The sequence below is a fragment of the Dioscorea cayenensis genome, chromosome 5 (assembly GCF_009730915.1).
Source record: "Dioscorea cayenensis subsp. rotundata cultivar TDr96_F1 chromosome 5, TDr96_F1_v2_PseudoChromosome.rev07_lg8_w22 25.fasta, whole genome shotgun sequence".
Classification (NCBI taxonomy): Eukaryota; Viridiplantae; Streptophyta; class Magnoliopsida; order Dioscoreales; family Dioscoreaceae; genus Dioscorea; species Dioscorea cayenensis.
Window position 1 is genome coordinate 2,730,470 of NC_052475.1, and position 26,021 is coordinate 2,756,490.

General features: G+C 33.4%; 4 protein-coding genes across 4 annotated transcripts; 3 read left to right on the top strand and 1 right to left on the bottom strand.

The window, feature by feature from the left end:
• Positions 1-3,403: 3,403 nt before the first annotated feature.
• Positions 3,404-4,759, bottom strand: LOC120261679 (cytochrome B5-like). Its single transcript, XM_039269656.1, has 3 exons — positions 4,552-4,759; positions 4,377-4,443; positions 3,404-3,842 (listed from the first exon to the last, which is right to left on the bottom strand). Exons 1-3 carry the CDS (start codon positions 4,633-4,635, stop codon positions 3,559-3,561), a joined length of 435 nt encoding a protein of 144 aa, XP_039125590.1. The 5' UTR covers positions 4,636-4,759; the 3' UTR covers positions 3,404-3,558.
• Positions 4,760-9,523: 4,764 nt separating this feature from the next.
• Positions 9,524-14,224, top strand: LOC120261867 (hemolysin A). The gene is made up of 9 exons (XM_039269875.1): positions 9,524-9,644; positions 10,155-10,239; positions 10,852-10,931; positions 11,538-11,640; positions 11,851-12,007; positions 12,448-12,576; positions 13,012-13,098; positions 13,414-13,458; positions 13,887-14,224. Exons 1-9 carry the CDS (start codon positions 9,572-9,574, stop codon positions 14,022-14,024), a joined length of 897 nt encoding a protein of 298 aa, XP_039125809.1. The 5' UTR covers positions 9,524-9,571; the 3' UTR covers positions 14,025-14,224.
• Positions 14,225-14,590: 366 nt separating this feature from the next.
• On the top strand, positions 14,591-19,692 carry LOC120261866 (probable uridine nucleosidase 2). The gene is made up of 9 exons (XM_039269873.1): positions 14,591-14,720; positions 14,811-14,926; positions 15,387-15,446; positions 16,077-16,262; positions 16,350-16,454; positions 17,801-17,897; positions 18,706-18,813; positions 18,896-19,031; positions 19,335-19,692. Exons 1-9 carry the CDS (start codon positions 14,669-14,671, stop codon positions 19,441-19,443), a joined length of 969 nt encoding a protein of 322 aa, XP_039125807.1. The 5' UTR covers positions 14,591-14,668; the 3' UTR covers positions 19,444-19,692.
• Positions 19,693-20,131: 439 nt separating this feature from the next.
• On the top strand, positions 20,132-25,489 carry LOC120261865 (la-related protein 6B). The gene is made up of 10 exons (XM_039269872.1): positions 20,132-20,617; positions 20,838-20,919; positions 22,281-22,375; positions 22,449-22,520; positions 22,597-22,676; positions 22,775-22,871; positions 24,005-24,052; positions 24,133-24,201; positions 24,633-24,779; positions 24,951-25,489. The coding sequence occupies exons 1-10, from the start codon at positions 20,219-20,221 to the stop codon at positions 25,224-25,226; spliced, it is 1,365 nt and encodes a 454-aa protein (XP_039125806.1). The 5' UTR covers positions 20,132-20,218; the 3' UTR covers positions 25,227-25,489.
• Positions 25,490-26,021: the final 532 nt, after the last annotated feature.

The window sequence follows — 26,021 nt, forward strand, 5'->3', positions numbered from 1 at the left end:
TGTTTGGGGTGATAGTGCCAACACGGAAGGGATAAAACCGATCGGTTATAAATGGGTGTTTGTGAGAAAAAGAAATGAAAAATAATTAAATTATGAGATACAAAGCAAGACCTGGTTGCTCAAGGTTTTTTCTCAAATGCCCGGTATTGATTATGAAGAGACATATTCTCCTAGTAATGGATGGAATTACTTTTTTTGATTTTTTTAATTGCCATGGCAAAGAATAATAAATTAGATATGCGATTGATGGATGTTGTCACAAAGATATCCGTATGGATTACTTGAAAATGACATATATATGAAAATCCCTGAAGAATATAGAAAAATAAACATTACAAATAATCATCATTTATACTCTATTAAATTACAGAGATCTCTTTATGGGTTAAAACAATCTGGGTTTATTTTATCGACAAGAATCTTCATCCAACCTCACAGGTTTTGCTGGTGCTGGGTATCTGTCTGATCCTCACAAATGGCGATCTCAAACTGGATACATGTTTTCTTACAATGGTACAGCTATCTCATGGCGTTCCACAAAACAAACTCTTACAGCTACTTCATCAAATCATGCTGAAATTCTAGCTCTCCATGAAGCAAGTCGTGAATGCCAATGGTTACGATCTATGATTGGGCATATACAGTCATCCTGCAAATTACCATCAGTAACAACAAATGCTACAGTAATTTATGAAGACAACAGTGCTTGTATTTCTCAAATACAAGGAGGTTATATTAAAGGTGATAGAATGAAGCATATATCACCAAAATTCTTCTACACTCATGATCTCCAGAAAGAAGGTGTTATAGAAGTTCAAAAGATTCAATCCAGTGAGAATCAAGCTGATCTATTCACAAAATCACTTCCTAAGTGCATTCACCAAAGACTTATACACAAAATCGGGATAAGAAGACTTAAGGATGTAAGTACTTCTGATATAAGTTAAAAGTTATTTATTTGAGGGGGAGACTGTACTCTTTTTCCCTTCGCCAAGGTTTTTGTCCCAATGGGTTTTTCCGAGGCAAGGTTTTTAATGAGACAGTAACTCTCAAATGTACCAAGGATAGTGTACTCTTTTCCTTAGCTAGGTTTTTATCCCACTGGGTTTTTTCTAGCAAGGTTTTAACGAGGCATATCATCTAGAGAACACTGCAGCAGCCGCCAGTACTGTTACTATTCCACCAACCAGGGTATTTTGGACCGTCGGATCAAATCAATCCTAACCGTTCATTCAACTCTTGTAACCCTATAAATACCCCCTCATTTGTATAATTTGAGATATAGAGAAGAGAAGGAAAAGAGAGAAATAAAAGAAGAAGAAGAAGAAGTTAATTCTTCAGGGGTTTTTGGGTTTTTGGTAAATACTCTGGTTCTCTATTCTTATTACTATCTTTACATTTATAATATATATTTTTAACAAATATAAAATTTTAAAATAAGGATATCTTTGAATTGTTCTTAAATTATGTTTCATTTCCATATAATTTTTTTTTCTTGATGAAATCAATGTGTTTTGGTATCGGTTTCCTTCAAAGCATTATTTATTACTTCAAATAAGTCATATATTGTTCAAGCACCCAATCACTTGGTTTCACTTAACTAATGGGTTCCTTTGTTTAATTTTATAAAAACCCTTGACAATATTACGTTCTTTATTTTTTTTTTAATTAATTTTAAATAATTCCCATAAATGAGCAAACAACCCAACTCTGATAAGAAAGGTCATGCTCTTATGCCAATTCTAAATAATAAATATATTAATACTCAAACATATTTCTTTTTTTTTCTCAAATTTAATTTAAATCTCAATTTGTTCTAAAAAAAAAAAAATGGACATAGCTTTAAAAAAAAAAGGAATTATGAGAATGAAAATGAAGAGAATAAAATAGTAAAAACCCGTGTTTGGTCGGAAAAAAAAAAAGAGTGAAATGAAAAAAATATAAGAAAGAAATGCAGTGAGGTCATTATTATGTCCCTTAATATAAACAAATGATATTGTATATAATAATAGATGATGTTTACTAATAACTAAATGTGCTAGATTATAAAATAATTTAAATAATGATTATAATTAAATAATTTATTTTAATTATCTTTTTTAATTTATTTCAAAGATAATATATTTGCCATAAATATTTTAGTTAGCTATTTTAATTAATAATTTTTATTTAATTACATATCAACCAAAGTAAAAATATCATTTTCACTTTAATTATTATAATGAATTGTATATATTAAATAGTTCTTATTAATTATTATAATTAATTATTTAAATTAATGATTATTATTTAATTAAATCTTAATTATGGGGAAAATTATCATTTCATTATTAATAGTATTTATTCCTCCCTATTCTCCCAATTTTGGGGTAATAAACTTTTTTTTCCCATTGACAATACTACCTTTTTCCAATCAATAGCTAATATCCAAACATGGGTATTGATTACTATTAATAATCAATCCCATTCTAATAGTCACAGGTGAGCAAAACCGGGTGATTTTGAAAACATATTGTTTACCTGATTTTTCAGATTGACAAAAATTTGGCCTATATCCAACCTGGTTTAAACCGAATCCCAAAAATTGGGTACCAGGTGGATCCAAATTTAAGTTTTATCAGTCTTATGAAATTTTTTTATAACATTATATAAACAATAAATATATCAAACTTATAATTTAAAAAAAAAATTAAAATCTTATATTATTTTCAACACAATAAAAATAATAAAAACTTTTATCGATCTTAAACAATAATAAAAGAAAACAAATATTTGCATAAATGTGTTATCAATAATGAAGCTAGGGAAAATGAGAGAGCAATGAAGCTTAGAAGAGAGGAATTAGAAAAAAAAAATATATATATTAAAGGGGTCCGATTAGAAAATTGGATTTTGTTTTTCACCTTTTGCCCTGAAAAATTTAAAAATATATATATACTAAAACCTTATCAGAAGATTCAGATTCGGGAACTTAGTTTTTATTTTCTCTTTGACTTGAATCCGATCCGATTTTCATGTGAAAAGTACAAATTAGATACCCAATTTTTTTTTTGAATCCAATATTCCCAAAATTCGGGTTCAAAATTGAATACCGATCATCTAATCAGGTTTTTTTTACTCACCCCTATTAATAGTGCCTAATCCTTTAAATCAAACACCCTCTAAAGAAAGTGAACCATTAACCTATTGCATCGGAGTTAAATGTTTTAATCGCTTAGCTATTGCAACGATCACCCACTCTAGTCACACATTTGAAATACTCAACACATTTACTCACTTTCTGGTAAAAAAAAAAAACATTAAAACAACAAAATATTATATTGAACAAGTACCAAATTAAAACCAAGCTTAATTCAAATCAAACAAGTTATAAGACTAGAATCATTTGGCAAGAACACCAACATAAATGAAACAAAAAGTTTCGATAAATCGAAACCATTAAATCCCCTACAAGAAATCACAACAAGACTTGAAATCTGCATTTTATTCTTCTCACATTTAGTTCTAGAATTGAAACCAAAAGGCATACAGTAACAGTAATGCAGACACTTAAATCATCTAATAAGTAGCCTTATCATGAGCATAATGAGTGAGGTAGTACCAAGCTCCAAATGCAACTGCAAGAATGAACAGAGGCAAAATGTAGTCCAGGAAGTTGGATGATGGTGGCCCTCTTTCCTGCATTGCCCTCGCTCTCATTGCCCCGCCTTCTCTGGCCTTCGGCGCGCCACCGCTGCCGCCGTTGTAGCCTTCCACCACCCCAATCAAGTAGCCTTCCATCAGACTGGTTGCGGCCGAGCTGTGACCGACATCCTCGAATGATTGTGTTGCATCTCCAGAGGCTTCACATTCCAAAGCAACATCGAAAAATCACAGATCATTTGAGAACATACTATTTATTTTCTTATCACTTTTAATCAAGTATAGGCTTGAAGATGAATTTAAATCAACAAGTAACATCCCAAACCAAACACTGAATAGCAGGAATTCTAAGAAATAAATTGTTTACAGAATCACTCAATTATTTCCATTAGAAAAGATACATTCTCTCCATGTTTTCTCTCATATATGTGTATATTATATATCTTGAGAACATGTTATTTGGTTTACCCTTTCTACAGTACACTGTTATTGAAGTCTTTGCATCCAATCTAAATCAATTATGAACTAATTAATTCATCACATTGTCTCATTTATCATTGTTCTGAATCATCTAGCACTGAAATTTATAGTGTAACTGATGTGAATCATTTGGGAGCAACAAGCAAGCATATATTATATATACACAAACACAATCTTCATCAGGATTACTGAAACTTAAGAACATGAATTAGATCAGTTGTGAACTAAGTTGAGAAGTGAAAATGGAGATGAACCTGAAGCATGGAGGAGCACATCTTCCCCTCCAGGATGATCTTCCAAGAAAGTGGTCACATCATAAACCTGCAAAAAGATTGAGTTGAGATATACAAAGATGAACTAAAGAAACACTGAACAAGATACAAAAAGAAAACAAGAAAAAAAGAGGAGGAAAAGAGAGAAAAACTGAACCTTGCCATGAATGACCAGCCAGCAATCTTTCTTGGAGGTGTGCAGGGTGATCTCAGAGTGTGAATACTTGTTAGAGATCTGCATGTTTGGTTGAGATTCAACAAGTAGAAGAAGAAGAAGATGTAGAAGAAGAATGGGGAGGAAGTGGGACAAGGTGAGAGGAATAGTTTAGTGGTGGTTGGGAAATGGAGCAACAGCAGAAGTAAATACTCATGTGGTCAGCTCAGAACTTTAGAAAAATACACAAAACTTGAATTCAAAGATATTTTAAAAGATTTTTTTTTATTTTTTTATTTTTTAATTACCGTACATGTCTTTATGATGATGTAGTTTCTATTTTTTAGTCTTTTTAATACTTTTAAATATAATTAAGTACTCATATTTGGTTGAGTTGGATCGTTCTGCTCCACAGTAATATTTTTAGGTACAATTAAGTCCTTATAATTTACACTTGCCAATCTACACCACGGACTAAAATGACCCAATTCGACTAAATATGAGTACTTAATTATACCTAAAAATATTATAATGACTAAAAAGGCAAAAAATATATAATTACAGGGACTTGTATAGCAATTAAACCTTTTTTTTTCAATAATGAAGACATGCCACACCTGTTCTATTATGTCTTAATCATATCAAGGAAGTTAAAATTTCAATCTTCTAATCAAATAGTCACCGCCGCTGTAATAGATGAGCGGTGAGACATTCGATTTATGGGGTGTTTGTTTGGTAGTAATTAAAAATGCAGTGGATTTGTATTTATAAATCCTTGTATTTGAAAAACCAGGAGAGTCAAATCCAGTGTTTGGTTGGATGTATTTGTAATGCTGGATCATAGAATTTTGTGTTTGGTTGGAGGTATTTGTAAATTTGGATTTAGAAAACTGGTTTGATGTAATAATTAATATAAATTATTTTTATTTTATGTAAATATGAATTTAAATATTAAATATTAAATATTAAATATTATGAGTAATTAATATAATTAATATATACTTAATTTATTATAATAAAATATAATATATTAATTATTTTATAATTAATATAATATAATATATCAATTATATACCACAAAAATATCATTTATCAAATTAATTAATTAATTAATTAATTATATAATTTTATTTGTTTGTATTCTAACTATATTTTAGTTTTTTAAAAAATAATTTTAATTGGAATTCCAAATCCACCAAAATCCAATCAAAGAGGATTTGCAACTCCAGTTGATTTTTTAAATCCACCAAACCAAACAACTTACTCCAAAAAATTTTGTAATTTCAACTACAAAGAGTTTTAAATACTACCAAACAAACACCCCATAAATCAAATGTCTCACCGCTCATCTATTACAACGGCAGTGACTATTTGATTAGTGATTATCATCAATACTATTGGGAATCATTGAACAATACTTGAGATATTCAAGAAAGTTACAGTTCATAATATTGTAATAATTACTATTCACAACATTATTTACGGGAGTAGCATGTATATGACTATTATTACAAGAGTAAACTTGTTCATAAGTCTCTCATGTTGTGGTATACGACCACTTATACATGCGTAATTGTTCATACAGCTAAGTTTATGGGTGTAATTTTACAGGTGATCACCTATACTTTTAAACATTACTCCAAACAATTTCAATCCCCTTTTATTTTATTAAATGAGATGAAAATAAGAAACTAAACCAACGAAGAGTTTTTTTTTTATGAAAAATCTCTTCAAATAGAGGGCAGGAGAACCACTAAACACAGTAGAGCTCACTAAATTGGGGAACCCAACAAATAGTTATAATCAATTTAAAACCTATTTAAATATATTTTAAAATTTTATCATCATAAAATAATTTTTACATAATGAGTCACCATTATACTCAATTTTTAACATAATACATCATCTTTTTTTCATAGTTTTTTTTTTAATTTTCAAGTTTTTTTATGTAAATATTTAATCATCTTTTTGCTTACTATTCATCAGTTTAACAAAAAATGTTTCATAAAAATATAAATTGAAAATTTTTATTAAATTGGAGAATTTTTTTATTAGATTAAAATTTGCTAAAATTGGTGAAATCATTTTGAAGTGTTTGATTCAACAGCTAAAAATGTAAAATAAATATAAAAAGTTTATAAAAGCATGTCATTTTTTACTCTGAATGATTTAATTATTTAAAAAAACTTATTTACTTTTTTTTTTAATATTTAATCTTGAGATCTACATCATAGGTCTAAATAAAACAAGGTTGATGTTGAATTTAAATTTTTAACATTTAAATTTCTGTTTATCTTAAAATGTTTTAATTTTAATTTTTATGTAAGATGGAGAAAGTTTTCCTCAACAATCAATGGAAGGTGGGGCTAATGATCATTGAATTGTCTATTGAAATTTGAAATAAATGGTTTTTAAAAAATGACATATTAAAGTTAAAGTAAATTTTTGAGTTATAATTGGCGCATTGTGAATAGTTCAGATTTTTATTTGATAAATATAAATAAATTATGATTTATTGAAAAAAAAAAAAGCACAGAACAAGAAGAGACCGATGAACGGTCGAGTTTCAATTATTTGTTGACAGATTCACCCACACAAATTACCCAACCTTTGATCTATTCCAAGCCCTTATTTTAACACATTACAAAATTTTTATTTTCAAAATTATTAATCTTTAATTTAATTAATAATTTTTAGAGTTGTCATTATATTTTTTTATCTTCACCATCTCCATCCTACGTGAATGTATTATAAAATAGCCACTTTTTTCTTCATCGGAAAAGATATTTTGTTTCTTCTTATATTTTCTTTAGATATATATAAGTGTGTAACTCCTAATGGAGGAGGAGGAGGAAGGCTGGGACCCTCCTAGTTTCATCGAGGAATGCGACATCATTGATACCAACGTGCTCAATTTTGATGTCGATTATAACCTGCCTCCCTCGCAAACACTCTTGAACACTAGATTAGTGTTCACAGAAGACGAAAAAATTGTCTACAAACCTTTGTCCTACCTTGGTAGTGGTGAAGAGTGGTTGAGCCATACAAGCTGCGCTTAGGGGCACTCGCAATCTTTAAGTCTTGTAACAAAGGACACTCGGTCCTTAGCGTCGGGGAACAGCTAACAACACACCAACGAGATTCCTTGGGAGCTAAAGGAAAAGCATGTGGTTAAAGATGTTGCGTGTGTGGCCGGCTTGTCAAAAAATGACCGCCTTAAGCGTCGCTCGGTGGAGATGTCGAACTCCCGAGTTGATCAACCCCAACAAGGTTTCTACAACTCTTGGGCTTAGAAAGATCCTCTGGCAACAAGCTCAAATATAGTTAAGTTTCATACGATTATTGGTAACGAGGTTCCGATAGCTCCTCGCTACACTCACAACATTTTGAAGACAAGGAAGCATCCAATGCTCGACTAGTCTGCCATCAATTAGATCGGGTTCTGATTTGGGGGTGGTGGAGCGAAGCTCCCGACCCAACGGCAAAGATCCGAATGATGCATAGTAGGGGCGATGAGCTAGAGTGCAAGCCGCGACGGTGGATTCCGACTCTAGGTTTGGAGACAGGCAAAGATAGTGACGTTAATTTGTTGAGGAGGAAGGGAAGGCTTTATGTTGAAACTCCAACTGTGATCGTGGAGTTTTCTCTTGTAATAGTGGTAATAATGGGGTTCCAGCGTGGCGGTTTACTCTTGCCAAGCTGGTCGATCGGCGGTGGAGACTGTCTCCCGCCATGACGAAGGAGCTTGACATTTAAGACCAGTGAGCCAAAGAATTGTTGGACACTCAGAGAAAGATGCTGGGGACCGTTGGATGAGCGTCTCCCTATTTTGAGGCTACTCAGATGGACATAGGAGGGTTCACTTCTGGAAAGCATGGTTAGGCTTACTGACTTGACCAATGTGTCGAACGACCCCTAGTATAGCGTGATGAGAATTCTTATAATTTGCATGGGGATCTAGGCATGCACCCATGTAGTGGAGGGACATGTGCCGCTGCTAGAGCGGTTGTAGTTTCACAACATGTGGCTAAGTCCTCACAGCATGCGTTGTGGGATATGGGCTCCACCCAGTTTGACCGAGGGGGTGGACTCAACTCATAAGCTTTTTAAGAATGAGGTGAGACCTTTAGTGAAGGGGAATATGAAGGATTGTGGGTCAGGCCAAGCAATCTGCATGTTTTTACATCAGGACGTGATAGGCTATCTAGGTTTGGTGGTGGGTCAACTGTCAGAAGCTGAGTCCATGAATATTCTATAGCAATTAGAGGAATCCCAGTTGAGGATTGGGCAAGACTTGACGATTTCATCTCCATTATATGATGCAACTAGTTGTTGGGACATCATGTAGGGACTGGGATCGCAGAGTTGTGAACATAGGTAAGGAGCCCACTCAGACCATGGGATAGCTCCAAGGTGATGTGGAATCTTTTTGTTTCATCCTTAGTTAATAAATTTCGTGTTTTGTGTTTCTCTCTTTTTATTAATAAATCTAGTTTATTCAATTTTTTTAACATGTAACTCATATATGTAAATATCGACAATATCCACCATGATAATCCATTCCAATGCTTTTTTTTTTTAAATTACTTAAATACACATTTTTATAAATATTTACTAAAATACATAAAAAGTATTATGTATAGTTTTTTTTTGTATTGTACTTTTTTATATAAAAAATTAGTAAGATTTAAACGTAAAATATTATATAAAAATCTCATTATAAAATTTAAATAGAATTACAAGAAAAAATTTAAATTAAAAAATTTATAAAGACTTAAACATAAAATATTATATAAAAAATTTATTATAAAATTTTTAAAAAACTGAAAAAGTATCCCGTGTAAAAAATACCAGGTACTTTTTACGTATTTTGGTAAATATTTATAAAATTGCGCATTTAAGTAAATATTTTAAAAAAGTTAGTATATAAAAAAAAAACCAATTAAAAATCTTAAAGCTTAAAGAGAGACAGAGAGAGAGAGAGAGAGAGGCAGTGACCGCAGTCTCAGCTTTGGAGGAGAGCATGAGCGCCCCTATCTCGGGGGCCTTCGCCCTCTCCGCCTCCTTGGCCTCTCCGTTGTGCCGGCGTTTTCAGCGTATGGACACCTTTCTGCTCGTTTCTCTCCTTCTTTTCTGCAATCCCGCTTGTCCTCGTTGATGCATTGGGGCCTTTTTTTTTCGGTTTTTTTTCTTCTTTCATTTGTGCTATTTTTTTTGGTTAATTTTATGTGTTGATTTGATTTAATGTATGATTTGAAGTCGTAATTGTATAAAAAGATTCGATTTTTGAAACTCATATAATGTTTAGGTTTTGTTTTTGGTTCAATTGTTTGATTTCGCTTCTTAATCTCGATTTCCTTTGATGGTCATCTTATTTTCTCTTGCCGATAAAGCTTGCAGTTTCCTTCTGTTTTTTTTTAAAGAAATATATTTGGTGTAAATTTGCCTGTTTTGTAGTTTTTAGGAAGTTATTTATGTGTTTTTGTGGTTCTGTAGTGAAATGGACCAGTTTCCTTCTGTTTTTTTTTTAAATAAATATATTTGGTGTAAATTTGCCTGTTTTGTAGTTTTTAGGAAGTTATTTATGTGTTTTTGTGGTTTTGTAGTGAAATGGACCAGTTTTCAAGCACACTCGTGTCGTGTGAGAGCGTTCTCAGCTGCAAAATCAGATAGAGTTCCTTTGCCGAAGAAGTATGTGTCACTTGTTAATTGCTATTCTCACTTCATTATCGCTGGAATTAATTTTTATGATGAATATGAGTTTCATGTTGTTTGGCTCTTGATGGTATATGGGTAATGGATTATTATAGATATATATTATGGTTATGAACCTTATATGCAAATAGAAATGCGTGCTTAATATATGCAAAACTGAAACATGCTAATCGTTGAGATGAATGCAGCACCTTCTGACAAGTTTTGACTAGTTGAAAAAACAAAAAAAGCAGAAAAAGGAAAAAGATGACATCTTAATTGATCCTTTGATCACTAGAAAAAGAGAGTAAAGCTAGTTCAATTTCTGATATCTTTGTAATGTTTTCATTTCTGTTTGGCAATAAACACACTAATTTGATTGTAATTTACAAGCGAAGTCTTCCTTATTTTCTCTTGAGGGTGTCTTTTTGTGCTAAGGTAGTATATAACTGATGTCATTAACTTATTATTATACAATTATGACTCTTTAGAAGAAAAACACCCATTTAGTGGGTTTCTTGGTACAGCAAAGTGCTCCTTATTTTCTTTTGAAGATGTCTTTTAGTTAATTTTATGTCATTATAACTGATGTCTCCTGCATTTTTTTAGAAAAAGGAGGTTGGATGAGATATGCCTTGAAAGGTTTCAGCAATATAGCAGGACGTACATTCAGTCATGGATTCTGCAAGGTTAGTTTCAGTGTGAGCTTAATGCCTTTTTTTTCTTGCTGAATAGCGTGATTGGGTAGTGGAGATGTGATGCTTCATTCTATAGTATATATAATCATGTTTTGTCTTCTTCTCTCATGTCTTAGCTGGGGTGTGAGATAATTCTTTTATGAGACATCATGTACTTTGCAGTGAATTTGCATAATTTTTGTGTACTGTAGTCTAAGATGGTTTCTTGTGGACCAATGCTTGATCAAGATCATTGGCTTAATGGGGTTCATCTTGTTGCAATTTTTCATTACAAAGAACTAGCCAATATGGGTTATCTTTAAGGTGGTTGGAGGGAGTTTACAGCGGTTGTTTCCTGTCTTGTGTGCAGCCACTGAAAACTTACAGCACTCTAGCAGCCTAGCTTATATGTCACAGTACTGTTTACAATTGTTCATGTTGTTGCATGTCTGTTTGCCAATCTCTTCTGTCAAAGCTCTTGGATTATATCTATAATGTTTATACAGATACAAAAGCAGTTTGTGTGCATGTGCGTGTGTGAATATTATGCTTCATCCTTAGGGATAGAAGATGCAGCATATTTCCTTTGATCCTATCTTATTGTTACTTCATTTGCAGGCAAAGTGCTTGTTGATGGAAGAGTTGTGAGCAAAGCTGGAACTCCTGTATCTGATAAATCAACTGTAGAAATAAAGGCTGAAATTCCAAAATATGTATGTAGGTGATGTTTCTGGAAGAACCACCCATTTAGTTAGTTCGTTAAACTCTTTTTTTTTTCCACTTTTATGGTGTTCTCTTTTCAGAGTTTCTGTAGATATCATTATCTTGTGGAGAAAAAAATATGCTTTTGTTGCAGCTATGAATGCCTTGTGATGAGATTATGAAAAATTTCTCAGTTGTCCATTCTCTGCTTCATGTTCCTTAAATCCAGAGCAGGATATAAGTTAGAGGCTGCTATAGAACAACTTGGTGTCGATGTTGTTGGGAAAGTTGCACTTGATTCCGGATTGTCTACTGGAGGATTTACAGATTGTCTACTGCAGCATGGTGCATCATTTGTTTATGGTGTTGATGTGGGTTATGGACAGGTATGATTATTTCTATTCAAGACTCCCTGGTTAAACATCAGTTTATTTTAATATATTTCAATTGCTTCACTTATCAGCAGTTGCAAAGTACCACTGATTATATTCTCAGTATAATCTCACTAATAAGCATACAAAATTCCGAGTTTTATTTTATTATTTATTTATTTATTATTAATTTTTTATCCCCAGTGAAACATTGTTCATTACTGATGTATGGGTCAGAGGCCGTATAGCAACCTATAAGAAGATATTATATGCCCTTTATATGTTATTTGTTTTTGTTACTCCAAGGTGTTTGGCTTTCTTTGAGGAATGCCTAAATGGAAAATTTTACCAGAATTAATATATGACTTTTACACTCTTGTGTAATTATGTCCAAGTTAGCGTGTTTAGTTGCTAGCCCTCTTCTTTATCAGGGATGATTTTGTATTGACTTTTAGGTGGCTGAAAAAATTCGTCGAGATGAACGTGTTTGTGTGGTTGAACGCACAAATTTAAGATATCTCTCTGCTCTACCGCAACAAGTTGACTTGGTGACTCTCGACCTGTCATTCATTTCTATTCTTTTGGTAAGCTCCCTTGATATCTTGTCATTTATACTTGTTTAATTTGCACCAAGGATTTTTATTGAAGTTAGCATTAATTTTGGTGCATAGATTTTATTTATAGAAATACATAATAATAGAATGCTGGATTTCCATGTTCTACAAATATTTTGTGTTATTGTTGAATCTATTCAGGATTGAACAAGATCACCTTCTTTTTCTTTTTTGGTATCATCTTTGCATTCTCGTAACCTTATTTTAATTTGTTATATTTCAAGTACAAGACCAGCTATTGTGTTTTTCTAAATTGTGTTTTTTCTCTTCATACATCTTTGGAAGTTGTAGGAACTTTTTTTCCATTGAGGCCTAGCTAGTTTTGCAGAATTTTGCCTGTTTTCTCCAATTTTTTTTTTACAGAACTTAAACAGATGTATACAACTCTCATGTTTACAACTATAGGTGATGCCTGCAGTGGTGAAAGTCATGAAGACAGAGTCAACATTAGTGACACTGGTTAAACCTCAATTTGAGGCTCATCGGTCCCAGGTTTGCAGTTTTGAATCTGCTTGTATTCTTGTGCAAGTTTATTGGTTTATAATGAGTATAAAAAAATAGAGCTTTTACCGGACTGTAATCAAACAGCATCACATCAAAAGCTCTTGAACTTTTTGCCTTGATAAATAGATTTATGGTTTAAGCCATCAATGCAAATTTCGACACTTATCCCCTTTGGGAGAGGACCAATTCTCTCCCCTGGTTAAAGCTGCTTAAATCTTGGACAGGCTCACTTGTTTAGTACTTGCACTAATCTCTCTTAACTGTTCTTTAACTGTTTATTTGCTACTTTCCCTATTTATTCAGGTCGGAGGAGGTGGAATTGTAAGAGATCCACAAGTGCATCAAGAAGTATGTTTTCTCATTCAAAACTATGGAAAGAGCCTAAACAATTCCTTCTTGAAAACAAGAAATAAGATGTTTTAATGTGATCACACAGAAAACCAAGTCTTAATGAAGTAAATATCATTCCATTTTTTTTTTCCCGGGCCGGTTTCTTCTACCATGCAAATAACAATCTCTGTGCCTTGAAATATTGTCTTCAATAGATTGGGATATAATTATTTGCAATTGCTATGTAGTATCAATTCTTCTTGATAGGAGTTACTACTTACTAGTGGCTCCTAATGGCTTTCTATTTACTGCAGCTCTGTGTTATTACATTGGTCGAAACCTGAATGTTCATGATTTGATCTATCATATGTTTCGTGAAGAAATAGTAGGAAAGTTGTTAATCATATTTCTTTGTACTATTGATTCACTTCGATTTCTTCGTGCAGGTTCTTGATAGAATAATCAAAGGTGTTGAAGGTTTCGGCTTCCAAAACAAGGGGTGGATCGAATCCCCTCTCAAGGGCGCCGAAGGGAACACCGAGTTCCTGATTTGCTTTGTTAGAAACCCGGGAGAAGTGTCATGATCTTTTACATGATGACTATATGTAAAACTACTGAATCATGAAAAATCACAAGCAGGATGGTCATAATTTTTTTGCCTTTGTGAGTGTACTACTGTCTTGTTGGTAAATTTTGATGACTTATCAGTTTGTATTCTTATGGAAATTTAACAATGTGTACTCTATGAGAATTTTGTGTTTATGATGATGTTATTGTCCTCTAACATTTGTTTTTTATGTGAAATTTTAATTTTGAATTAAAGCATTGGAAGGGTATGACTTTTAGTTGTAAGTGATCCAATGGTTCTTAGATTATACCTATGTAAAAATGTGTTTTGATCCCTGAATATATATATATATATATATATTGTTTATTTTGAATTTATTTAACTTATACAAAAAAATCCATTCGTTATTATCCTGGTAAAATAAATAATTTTATTGAACATCCAGTCCACTTGAGCGGAACTTCCCATCAAAAGATAAGATTTATTTATTAAATCCACTAAAGTACCCAACTATGTGCGTAATAAATTATTATTAAATAAACAAAAAAGGCAGCCCAATTACAATTCCGAAATCTTATTGGGGTTAAATGCAAAATTATCATGATAAATTAATGTTGCTTTTGAACTCGGCGCTTGGATCTCTGGAATGCGTGTTGCACTATGGGAATGGTTGAGAAGAAGAAGATCATCATCGACACCGACCCTGGCGTTGGTGAGGAACCCTAACCCTAACCCTAACTTGGTTTGCTTGTTTATTGATTGATTTTGAATCTCGTGATGACTCTGTGGATTACTTTTCCAGATGATGCCATGGCGATCTTTGTGGCGCTGAGGTCGCCGGAGGTGGAGGTTATTGGGCTTACCACGATCTTCGGGAATGTTTACACTACTCTGGCCACCAGGAATGCTTTGCATCTGGTAATAATTCTTTGTTGCTCTTGTTGGATTTGTGAGGGTTGGTGTTCTGTTGTTGTTTTTTCATGAATTCTTTCTTGTTCTTATTTGGAGTCTGGATGTATAATTGGAAGTAGGAGAGTGGAAAGGAGTTGAGATCACATCAAATTCATCTGTTGATTTTTGATAGAAGTATGAATTTTGCTTCTTGAGCATCAAAGAGGAAGAAAAAAAAGATCTTTTGATAGTATTCAATTAAGTACTAATAGAAAAAAAAAAAACTATTGGTGACTTCCTGAAGGCATGAATTTCCATATTATAATTTAACTTATTTATTGCTCTAGTTGGAGTGAAATACAGATTGGCATATGCATATGTGAATGTTTCTATATTACTATGTTGTTCCTTGGCTGAAGTATTACTGTGATGTTCTTTAGTTTTGATGTGTTATGGTGTTACCTCCTTGTTTCAATGACAATTGCAGTTGGAGTTTGCAGAGCGGACTGATATTCCAGTGGCTGAGGGTTCTCATGTAACCATCAATGTATGTATTTACTTTTGATTTTAATTTCCTGATGACTGTATGAATATTGTTTTTGTCTTAGAACCAGTATTTCCACTGAAGCATGATAGGAAGCTAAAATTTGAACAACCTCAGTTGGGTAACTATTAATAATTCATATTTTCTTATATATGAATTGTTCATGAGTTCAAGCAACAAAGGGCTTTAGTACGAAATTTGTCTTTTAATTAGTTCTTTCAAGACAATGGTCCTGATTTTGCTGCTTCTAAAGTAGCATTCTTGGTTCTTTACATTCTTTGGTGGTAACAAGAATTGGAGCCCATTCAGAAGTTTTGATGTGAGATGGAATGCAATGGTTCCTAATTTTTTTGATCTATGAGTGCTTGAGCTCATCTTCAAAGTGCCTCAAGCTATAGTAGTACATGATGGTACTGTTGCTCTTATTACATTGTGATTTAGAGTTTAGACACTCATGCCTGCTTAAGTTTATTTTCTATCACATATTCATTTCTCATGTTTAGTTGCGCTGGCACTTCCACGGGCTTTCTTGTTAATGCAATCTAATCATTGGAGCCGAATTTATGCTTTCATTAATGAAATTCATGGATGAGGATGACACCTTAAGCTAATTTGGTTTGTCCGTTTGTAAAGAAAACCACAAAGCTTCGGATAGCTGATTTTGTTCATGGAGCGGATGGTCTTGGAAACCAGAACTTCCCTTCACCGAAGGGAAGGCAAATTGATCAGTCAGCTCCTGCTTTTCTTGTTGAGCAAGCAAATCTAAATCCCGGAAAGGTTACCCTTGTTGCGCTTGGCCCACTTACAAATATTGCCTTGGTAAGATTCTTCCTTGGTTGATCTCCTACTGTTTGAATGATTCTTTGACTAGTTGATGATCCCAACTTCTGTCTGATCTTGGAGCAGGCAATTCAACTTGATCCAGAGTTCTCAAAAAAGATAGGGCAAATTGTTGTCCTTGGTGGTGCATTTTTAGTTAATGGAAATGTTAATCCGGCTGCAGAGGCTAATGTATGTCTTCTCTAGATACGGTGGCCCTTTTTAATATATTATTTTTTACGCATTTCTTACATAAATCATGGTTATTCTTTATGGAAAATATCCTATTAGCTTAATTTTTTTTATCTGTTACTGATGATAGGTGAAATTGAATGGCAAGCTGTGGATGAAGTTTATCTAATTCAAAAGTTCAAAATCTGTTTAGACAGGTCTAAAACATTGTTATAAATGGAATTAATTTCAAGAAATATTATTTGTTTAATAAATTACATTCACTTAGAAAAAAAAAATAAAAATAAGAAAAGAAGTAAAAATGAAATCCTTGGTATTTGAAAGAGAAAATTCCCTCAAAAGTTTGGCAAGCAAAGAAGAAAGAACAACTCATTATTTTTAGGAACTTATTTTCTAGTCGCACTAATATAGAGCCATGTAGTAGTTCTTGTAGATGCTGCCAGGGACTTTTAACCACATATCATGTTTTCTTATCCTTTTCATATACAACCTTTATTAGCCGTGGGGTACAAATGTTTAATGACTATTATTATTTTGAAGTTATTTATTTATTTTTTTTTCCAATTATGCAATGATAGATAAATCTTTAGAAATGATAAACTTTTAACCGTATGTCTGATGGATGGGTTAGGCATGATCAAACTTGTAAAACAACAAGAAGTGTCAAATGATCAATAAGCCAAAAGAGAGTCCGGGTTGCTTTTAGTTCTTAAAACGCTTGTTTCTATGAAGCTGATAAGACTACGCTTAACTAACACAATCGTAAACTTAGCCAGTGGTTCTTACAAGCAACAGGATGTATCTTGGTGGCAGAAATACTTCCCTTGCTTTTCTACATTAAACTTGGTATTATATCTTATACTACTCTTTAAACTTTAAAGAACAAAATGACTTGTCAAACCTTACTTCATTTGCATATCACTTGCTTGTGGATGTCAAAATTAGTCTTAGTTTTTATGGTGCTCTCAAGTATCAACCCATGTAAGTTCTGACTCAGCATAAATATTGCAAGACACTAATATCATTGGCTCATCACCCACTTTTGCATGTAAAAACTAGTTTCTATTTTCTAGTCTTTACCCATCTAAGTTCTACTCAACATAAATATTGCAAGAGGAAAGCATTTTTTAAACTGTTGTTCCTTACATATGCGCAGTCTAGATGAGGGAATATTTAAACTAGAGTTGTCTTGGTTCAAAGCAATTTACGTTAAAAATAACACTCTGATTTTTTGTAGGCCTGTTAGTCTATTGTGCCATTATATTTAATTGAACTGCATATTATTGTCTTATCAAAAGATGATTTTATCAACATATTGTTGTTTGTTTGCTTAAATGGATATACAGATCTTTGGTGACCCAGAGGCTGCTGACATGGTGTTCACCAGTGGTGCTGATGTGCTAGCTGTGGGCTTAAATGTTACACACCAAGTTCTTCTGACAGGTACCCTGATCATATTTCACAGAAATTATGAGGCTTTCTCTCTAGCACATAGTTTTGGTATCTGAATTTGAAATACTATATCCTTGCTTGGAACTAACTTGTCTACAGTTATTTATTATTATGTCTCGTTCCATACTGAGTAATGATAATATAGTTGTGATGACTATTTGGAATCAATCTGGAAGTTGTTTCAAACTTGTGAAGAACATGTGTCTTGTCTCCACATAATATCGATATAAGACCTTAATTGGATTGAAACTTTTCTATAAATGGAGTTATTAAACCCAAATGTGATGATTGTTATAAATCCCAGATGTGAGTTCTGCTGCATGAAGAGAGAAAGCTGATTTCAAGTTAACTACGAATTAAATGTATTATTGTTGAGGATGCCATTTGACAACTATTGCCTTACAACTAATTTTACTGCTAGTAGTTGGATACTTAAAAATCTGTTTGAAAATAATATCTTTGCCCACCCTTCATCTTTGCGTTATCTGAAGCGTTGTTGTTGACAAACTTTCGTGCTTGTTCATTTTATGGTCTGCAAAAACTATTGCTTTGTGTAACATATAATCAAATTTTTTAAGCGAAATGGTTTTCTGTAGTGTGCCATGAGATTCAAAGGTCTATTCAGTACGAGATATCATTTAATTTTGTTATTATAAAACTCAAAAATATCAACCTTCATAGAGGAATTTGTGTTTCACAGAATAACCTTTTCCTGACTTGCTAGGCAATTCCGAAGTCTCTATTCTATAACTAGCATACTTATGTTTAACATCATTCAAGCTGAGTATACACATTGCAGATGCTGATCGTGACACACTTGCACAATCTGGCCGGAAGTTTGGTCAATACATGTCCAAGATTTTAGGATTCTATTACTCATACCACCATGATTCCTATGGAGTGCAAGGTTTGCACTAGAAAATGTTTGCGACAAGTAAGAAGTTAGCAAACATTCATCCTATTTATATCATGTCATTTGGTGGATGCAGGTGTTTACCTTCATGACCCAACAACTCTTCTTGCTGCTGTTAATCCATCATTATTAACTTATACAGAGGGGGTTGTACGAGTTCAGACAACCGGCATCATGAGAGGACTCACAATGTTTCATAACAGCAATAGAAGGTTAGAGAATTTCATATAGTATGCTTATTTTTGTCTAATTTCTACCTTTTATGGTATGGGCATCATGATTCTTTTATCAATGTTTAAAAGTAGCTTTAAATTGCCCACCTCATATAAGATAATAGATTTCTTAAACTTTCTCCGGCTAAAGTGAGATTATTGCAGATGGTACCCTATTAAAGTTGGAACAAATACTCTAGAATATTGACTACCGATGATTTAGTATCAAATTAAAGCTTTTCGCTTTCTAAAACTATAGCTTTCTGCTTTTCTTTACTCACCCCACTTTCATCGACCATCCAGGTTTGAAGAACTAACCGAATGGTCTAATAAACCAATAGTTAAAGTTGCTGTCACAGTTGATGCAGCCGCGGTTGTCAAGCTGGTTATGGAAAGACTGATGAACTCGTAAGACCGACATTATTTATCATTGATACGAGCTGAGTTATCTTCGAACTCTCCTCGCACTTATGTTGGTGGAAAATGCTTATTGTCAGGCTAAACTCATTGCACTGGGCATTAGTTAAAAGTTATAACCAATGCTGGCTATGTAATCTTCAGACTTCACTTGCATAAAATGCTGTATAATGTAATTTTAATTGATAATGTTGGATAAACATATAACTGCATCTGATTTAATAACCCAAAGTTGGAATTCTAATTTTGATTTTATGTTTTTTTTTTTAATTTTATTTGATTGTATATTTGCCACTCAGGTTTACATATACTTTCAATGATTAAATCAAATCATTTACCTACCTCTCCCCTAGTTTACATTTTCTTGAATTATAATTGAAGATAAAAACAAGAAAAATTAAAAAGAAATAAAGGGTGATATATAAGTGATAACCAATCCTAGACCGACAAATAATAGCATTGGGTTTTCTGTCCACTCACAGACTGCCACGTACACAGATCACTAAATCTTTCCCGTACTCCATCCCACCATAACTGTCTGAAGAGCGCTCAATTCATTGAATGGCATTGCTGACATAAACGTAATATTTACTAAAATTTAAGGGCTTTTCCGTCATTTTAACTTCACTGGAGAATCACCCTATAAATTGGACTTCCCTTCGATCCCGTGAAATCTCGAGAATTACCCCTCCGCTATTCTCCGCCCTGTTGGGGCTTTTCTATCTATCAAATCATCTCAAAACCCTAACCCTATTTTTCCCCTCCGATCAATGGAGCAAGAAGCCGTCGATGCCGCCGTTGAGATCCCCGCCGATCCTTCTCCGGCGCCGCCGAATGATCCGGCGCTCACGTGGAGTTTGTCATCCAGCCGGCTTAATGCTCGGGCGCCGGAGTTCGTGCCCCGGTCAGCGCCGCCGATGGTGAAGATTCATCATCATGGCCCGCCGCCGCCTCCTCAAGCGATGATCCATGTTTACCATGCTCCTGCGTCGAGTCCACCGCCGTTTATTGCGCCGGTGGTCAATCCTGGAACTTTTGAATATTTTGTTGGAGGGGGCTTTGGTGGTGAGCAGGAAGTGGTGCAGTCAGCGGCTTCGGCAGATCCAGATCCGCCTCCGTCGGTCAGAGATGGGCTTTCAGATGAGGCTGTTCAGAAGATCACTAAGCAGGTTGTTTGGCTTTTTCAAATTGGTTTATATAGTGTTTATGAAGTTGTTTCAGTTTGGAATTTAGTTTTTCGAAGTTGGTATGGTAAGTGGAAAAGGTAGTTCAATTTGTAGGGCATTTATTTTTATTATAAAGGCATGAGATTTATGATGGATAATATGGTTTTCTTAAAAATGTGTATTTGTTTCATCTAAATGAAGATTATCTTTTTGGATATAACAGGTTGAATACTACTTCAGTGATGCAAATCTAGCGACAACTGAGCATTTGATGAGATTCATTAGTAAAGATCCAGAGGGATTTGGTAATATACGTGATATTGTCTACCAGTTTCAGCATTTTTTTGGTCTGTTTGTGATATTTGATACCTTACTTTTATTTAGTTTTGATTGTATATTACAAAGGCAGCTATATTCAACCAGTGGTAGTAAAACATTTTTATAACCATTCATATTTATGTCTCTTGTGAGAAAGGTATTTTATAAATTACAGCATGATTTTGTGTTTATAAATTTAAACAGTTTGCAGATACAACCTTAGTTTGTTTGTTAAATGTCATGAAATTATTTTCTTAAAGTAATATGGCCACAATTTATTTTTATTTATTTTGCTTGCACTTGCAATCTCTAGACCTTTCCTTATATGTGAAATAGTTGGTTTCTATGAAGCGCCCAAGAATAGAACCTCAGAATAAATATTTTTATTTCATGCTTAACTTGCGTTTTAACAAGAAAAGTCAAGACAAAGGATTTTTTTTGTTGTTGTTGTTTTCTATGTTGTCTCGTGGTCCAATTACTGTACTAATTTTAGTGAATCCTCTTTATAGTTTTTATTTCTTTTGTTACTTGTCCATCTTATAGTATTAAAGGTACTGTCTATTTCTTTGTTTGTCTTGGATTGGAGGTCACCATAAATGACAATTTTGGCTGAGCAGGTTGTTATAGTTTTAGTTGGATGGGTCATGGGTGCAATGAATAAGAACCAATTCATGGATGAAGAACTTAAGAAATCCCCGTCTATTATGACTAGTGCCTGTCCTGGCCAGTTGGCCTTCAGTCAATGTAGTGTTGCTATGATCTATAGATATTAATGATATAACAATTTACTGGCAGTTATATTGTTGGCAGTGTTGGGCCTCGTGGTTGATTTCATAACTTTGATCCTTTGAGAACATAAATCACTAGATATTAGTTTTAAATTTATCATGGTAACAAGGCATCTTGAATTAATCATGCTATGGGCCATGGGAAGCCTCTTAATGATTTTAAAAAAAATCTAGGTAGCCCTTAGATTTTGTTGAAAAACCAAGTTATTTTTGGAAAATGAAGAATTTCATTAGGAATTGGATATTCATTTTTCCACAGTGGAAAATAATTCTTTAATATTAGTATAGGTAATTTTTTATTAATGGGTGAAGGGTCTGGTGAATAATTGTTTGATAAATGTCTGGTGAATAATTGTTTGATAAATGTCATGCCTGCTAAATTTTATATGCTAGTAGGCCAAATGGGAACTAGGCTTGAAAGTTATGCATATAATGTGTTCTGACTTTGTGCCTAATGTACATTTTAAACTCTTCAAGCATTAAGACATGTCAGTCTGCTGTTGTCTCTAGTCAATATCATGAACAAGGTCTAAGATTATTTTTATCTTCTCTTTGTGCAGTGCCAATGCCTGTTATTGCATCTTTTAAGAAGATAAAAGCTTTGGTTCATAACAATTCCCTACTTGCTGATGCGCTCCGTAAGTCATTAAAGCTGGTAAGTCCCTCGGGACCTGTTGTTTGCCATCTAGCTCCCATGAACCCATTACATTATCATATTTTTGTTACAGGTTGTTAGTGAAGATGGAAAGAAAGTAAGAAGGCAACAGCCAATTACTGAGACAGATGTGGAAGAATTACAGGTTACATGATGATTTCTCTGTAAGAACATTCTGCCAGCCATTCATTTTGTGTCTGCTGACTCATCTGTTTCTTTAGTCACGAATTGTTGTTGCTGAAAACCTACCTGAGGATCATTGTTATCAAAGCCTTATGAAGATTTTCTCTGCTGTAGGAAGGTATAAAGTTGTAGACAATTTATAAGCTGGGATGCTTCCCCATTAATGATTGGACCATTATACGAGATATTATTCTGTTTTATTCTATTCTATTGCAGTGTGAAGTCTATTCGTACTTGTTATCCTCAAACTTCAAATGGTACAAGTGCTCCAGCTAATAGAGCAACAAAGATGGATATGCTTTTTGGTAACAGGGTAACCTTTTGTTTTTTCCTTCTAACTCTGCTTGTGTTGATTGTATAGTCAAAACTGACTTAATTATTCATTTTCCAGGGGAACTTGTTCTAGTATAAGTCTTGCATTTCTTTTACTTTGAACCCCATGGCTTCTGTTTTAGGAAATATATTTAATTCAATTTTTTATTACTCAGAGATCTAGTTTTTATTTTTCCATTTTGTTAATCTGGTTGTTATTATTCAACACATTGACAATTGATTAAGAATATAACTGGTTCATGATGCAAACAAATTTTAAAGGGAAGGTGGGTATACCACTACTTGAAACTAAAAGCTTTGATACGATAGAACATAGAAATCTGTTCCCTATGTAAATTAGATAACCTAGTTAACTTGATTGAATCTTTTTATTTCAAATCATGTTTTGCAATTTTACCATAAGAATGATGGATCGATATAATTAGATTTTACATTAAGTTGTTCCTATAATAGTTTTAAGATTTAATATTGGTTTCTGGATCTGCATTAAGTTATATCATGTAATCTATTTAATATTCTGCTTAAATAATACTTTTTAACTTGCTCAAGAGAGTTTAAATTTTTCACTTTGCTGCTGAATTTCTTATTCTGCTTTAGAATTTTGCTGCACCGAACATTGATTGGCAGGTGTCTCTTGTGTTGATTGCTTCAGCAAAACATTTGATTGTGCATTCATATTTGAATTAAAATTGTTATCCTTTTATTCTCTTTGCAGATTTCTAATGGTCTCGGACTCTTCATTTTTAGAAGTCTATTTACAATCCACAAAACTTAAAGATGTAGAATATAAAAGGCGTGTTTTATCCATAAGTGTTGTATTTCCCAAACCAATCTGAAGAAAACAATCAGAAATTAGCATGAGAACTTCCTAGGTTCCTGTAAATTAGCAAAGTCTTGGTCATAGTATACAAGATGGTTATATAGAAATGGATTTAATTTAATTGTGAGGGTACTAAGACTTTTATCTCCTGGTATATCTGCACAAAGAGCTGAAATTGTACAATTGACAGAAAGCTCTACAATATGTACACTTTGGTTAAATGTGGGTTGAACTTATGTGGTTTTCCATTGAATTAATACTTATGGATATGATCGTTCCTTGTTCATGTGTAGTTGCATGCTTTTGTGGAGTATGAGACTAGTGAGGATGCGGAAAAAGCTGTAAGTGCCAAACTTTTAGCCCATAAAAATGTGGTTGTGTCTTCTATTTATCTGGCTTTAAATATCTGTATGTTGTACAGGTTTCTGAACTCAATGATGAAAGGAACTGGAGGAGTGGGCTCAGAGTTCGTCTGTTGCATAGATGCATGGTATTGGCCACACTGTTCAACATTCTTGCACTTTATCTTCTTAGCTCGTGCTCTAACAGATTTTTCTTTGTTTTCACATTTGCAAGATCCACCAAATATTCCATGCCCTTTGTTTTTACTTCTTGGTATCTTTGGCACAATGATCTTGATTATTTGACAGGCAATATGCTTGATTTTGCAAATTCATGACTTCAAGTAGCTGAAAAGTTTGTGGTGATTGCATGACATCCGAAAATAGACTAGATGATGCAATAGTGACCTAACCACTGTACTTGCTTTATCTGTAAATTAGTAAGGATAAAGAACTAGCTTCTAGAGAGCTACTTGTTTTGCTTGGGCCATTTTAATTCTTTAGCAATTAATTTCTTTCAAATTACATGAAGTGCCTGCTTCTGGTTCTAAAACAAAGTTTTGTTGCTTCCGAGAATTAGAGTAAGCACGGAACAGTTCGAGGAAGAAAAGGAGGGCATGAAGGTGATGGGAATGGTGAGGAGGAGGACGTTTCCACATCTAACCAGGCTCAGGAGAAACAGACTGATGATTTATCCCTGCCTTCTGATACTACAACAGAACATGTGGTAGGCATTGTTGATGCTACTTACCCAAATCATTCCATTCTAATTAACTATAACACAATTTAGTTTCTCTTGTATTGCATTTAAATCGGAAATAAATACGCCATGCTAGTCACTAGAAGCAAGTCAATGGGTTTTGTGTTTTCAACTGTTTTGTGAATTCCCATTTGACAGGGTGAGGAGGTTAATGATAAGGAGGACGTGGTTAGGCGGGCCAAGGGCCGTGGCAGGGGAGGAAGGGGGCGGGGACGGGGCCACCACCACAATAACCACCACCACAATAATAACAAGACCGGAGGCCACGCAATCGGCACTCCACCTTCAAGTCATCCAATCCAACCTGAGCAGCCGGCCATTGCCAAGCAACCTCCCGGGCCCCGAATGCCAGATGGTACTAGGGGATTTACCATCGGCCGTGGGAAGCCCGTCGCCCCTCCTACTTGCGGTTGATGGCTTACCAACCCTAAAATCTATACGGCTTCTACGCTGTGTAAGGTGAAGTTTATTTTTTTGTGGGCATTATTGTTTAAAATAGATTGCCGATGAAATCTTGGTGTTCTTGTACTCAGTGGGACTTTACATAATCTTCAATGCTTAAAAAAGTTTTGATGTAAAGAACTATGGTGAGCTACTTTTGTGTGTATGTAAACAAAGTTGTCAAGACTCATGTGTTGATTCCTGTTATTACCATGCAGGTGGCTTTGTACTTGTCATATATATTTTTTGGTTTTGATTGATTGTTCTTTTGTGTGAATATTGTTTCTCTTGTTTGCCTTCTCTGATCCTTATGTTCTTTATTTAATTTCGATTTCACATTTTATGATGGTTTTTTTTATTATTTAAACACAAAAATTGCATTTGGAGATGTGACGTGACATTGGAATTGCGGATTTCCCTGGTATCATCCAAATCAAGGTATTTCCGATGTATTTTTTCGTATTTTTTTTTATCTGTTCTAGTTAACCGAATATTATATACTAAAAAATTTTAATTATTGTATAAAATTTTATTAAAAAGTAGTTATTTTTTAAAATTTATCCCTAATTTATATTTTTATATTTCTTAAATGTTTGTTATTTATTTGTTATTTTAATATTAAAAAGTATTAATTATTTTTTTTAAATTACTGTTAATATTTTATTCAATTTTTTATTAGAATTAGATATAAAAAAAATATAAAAATATTAATTATGGGTAATTTTAAAAAAATAATTTTTTATAAAAATTGATATATGAGATTTGGTT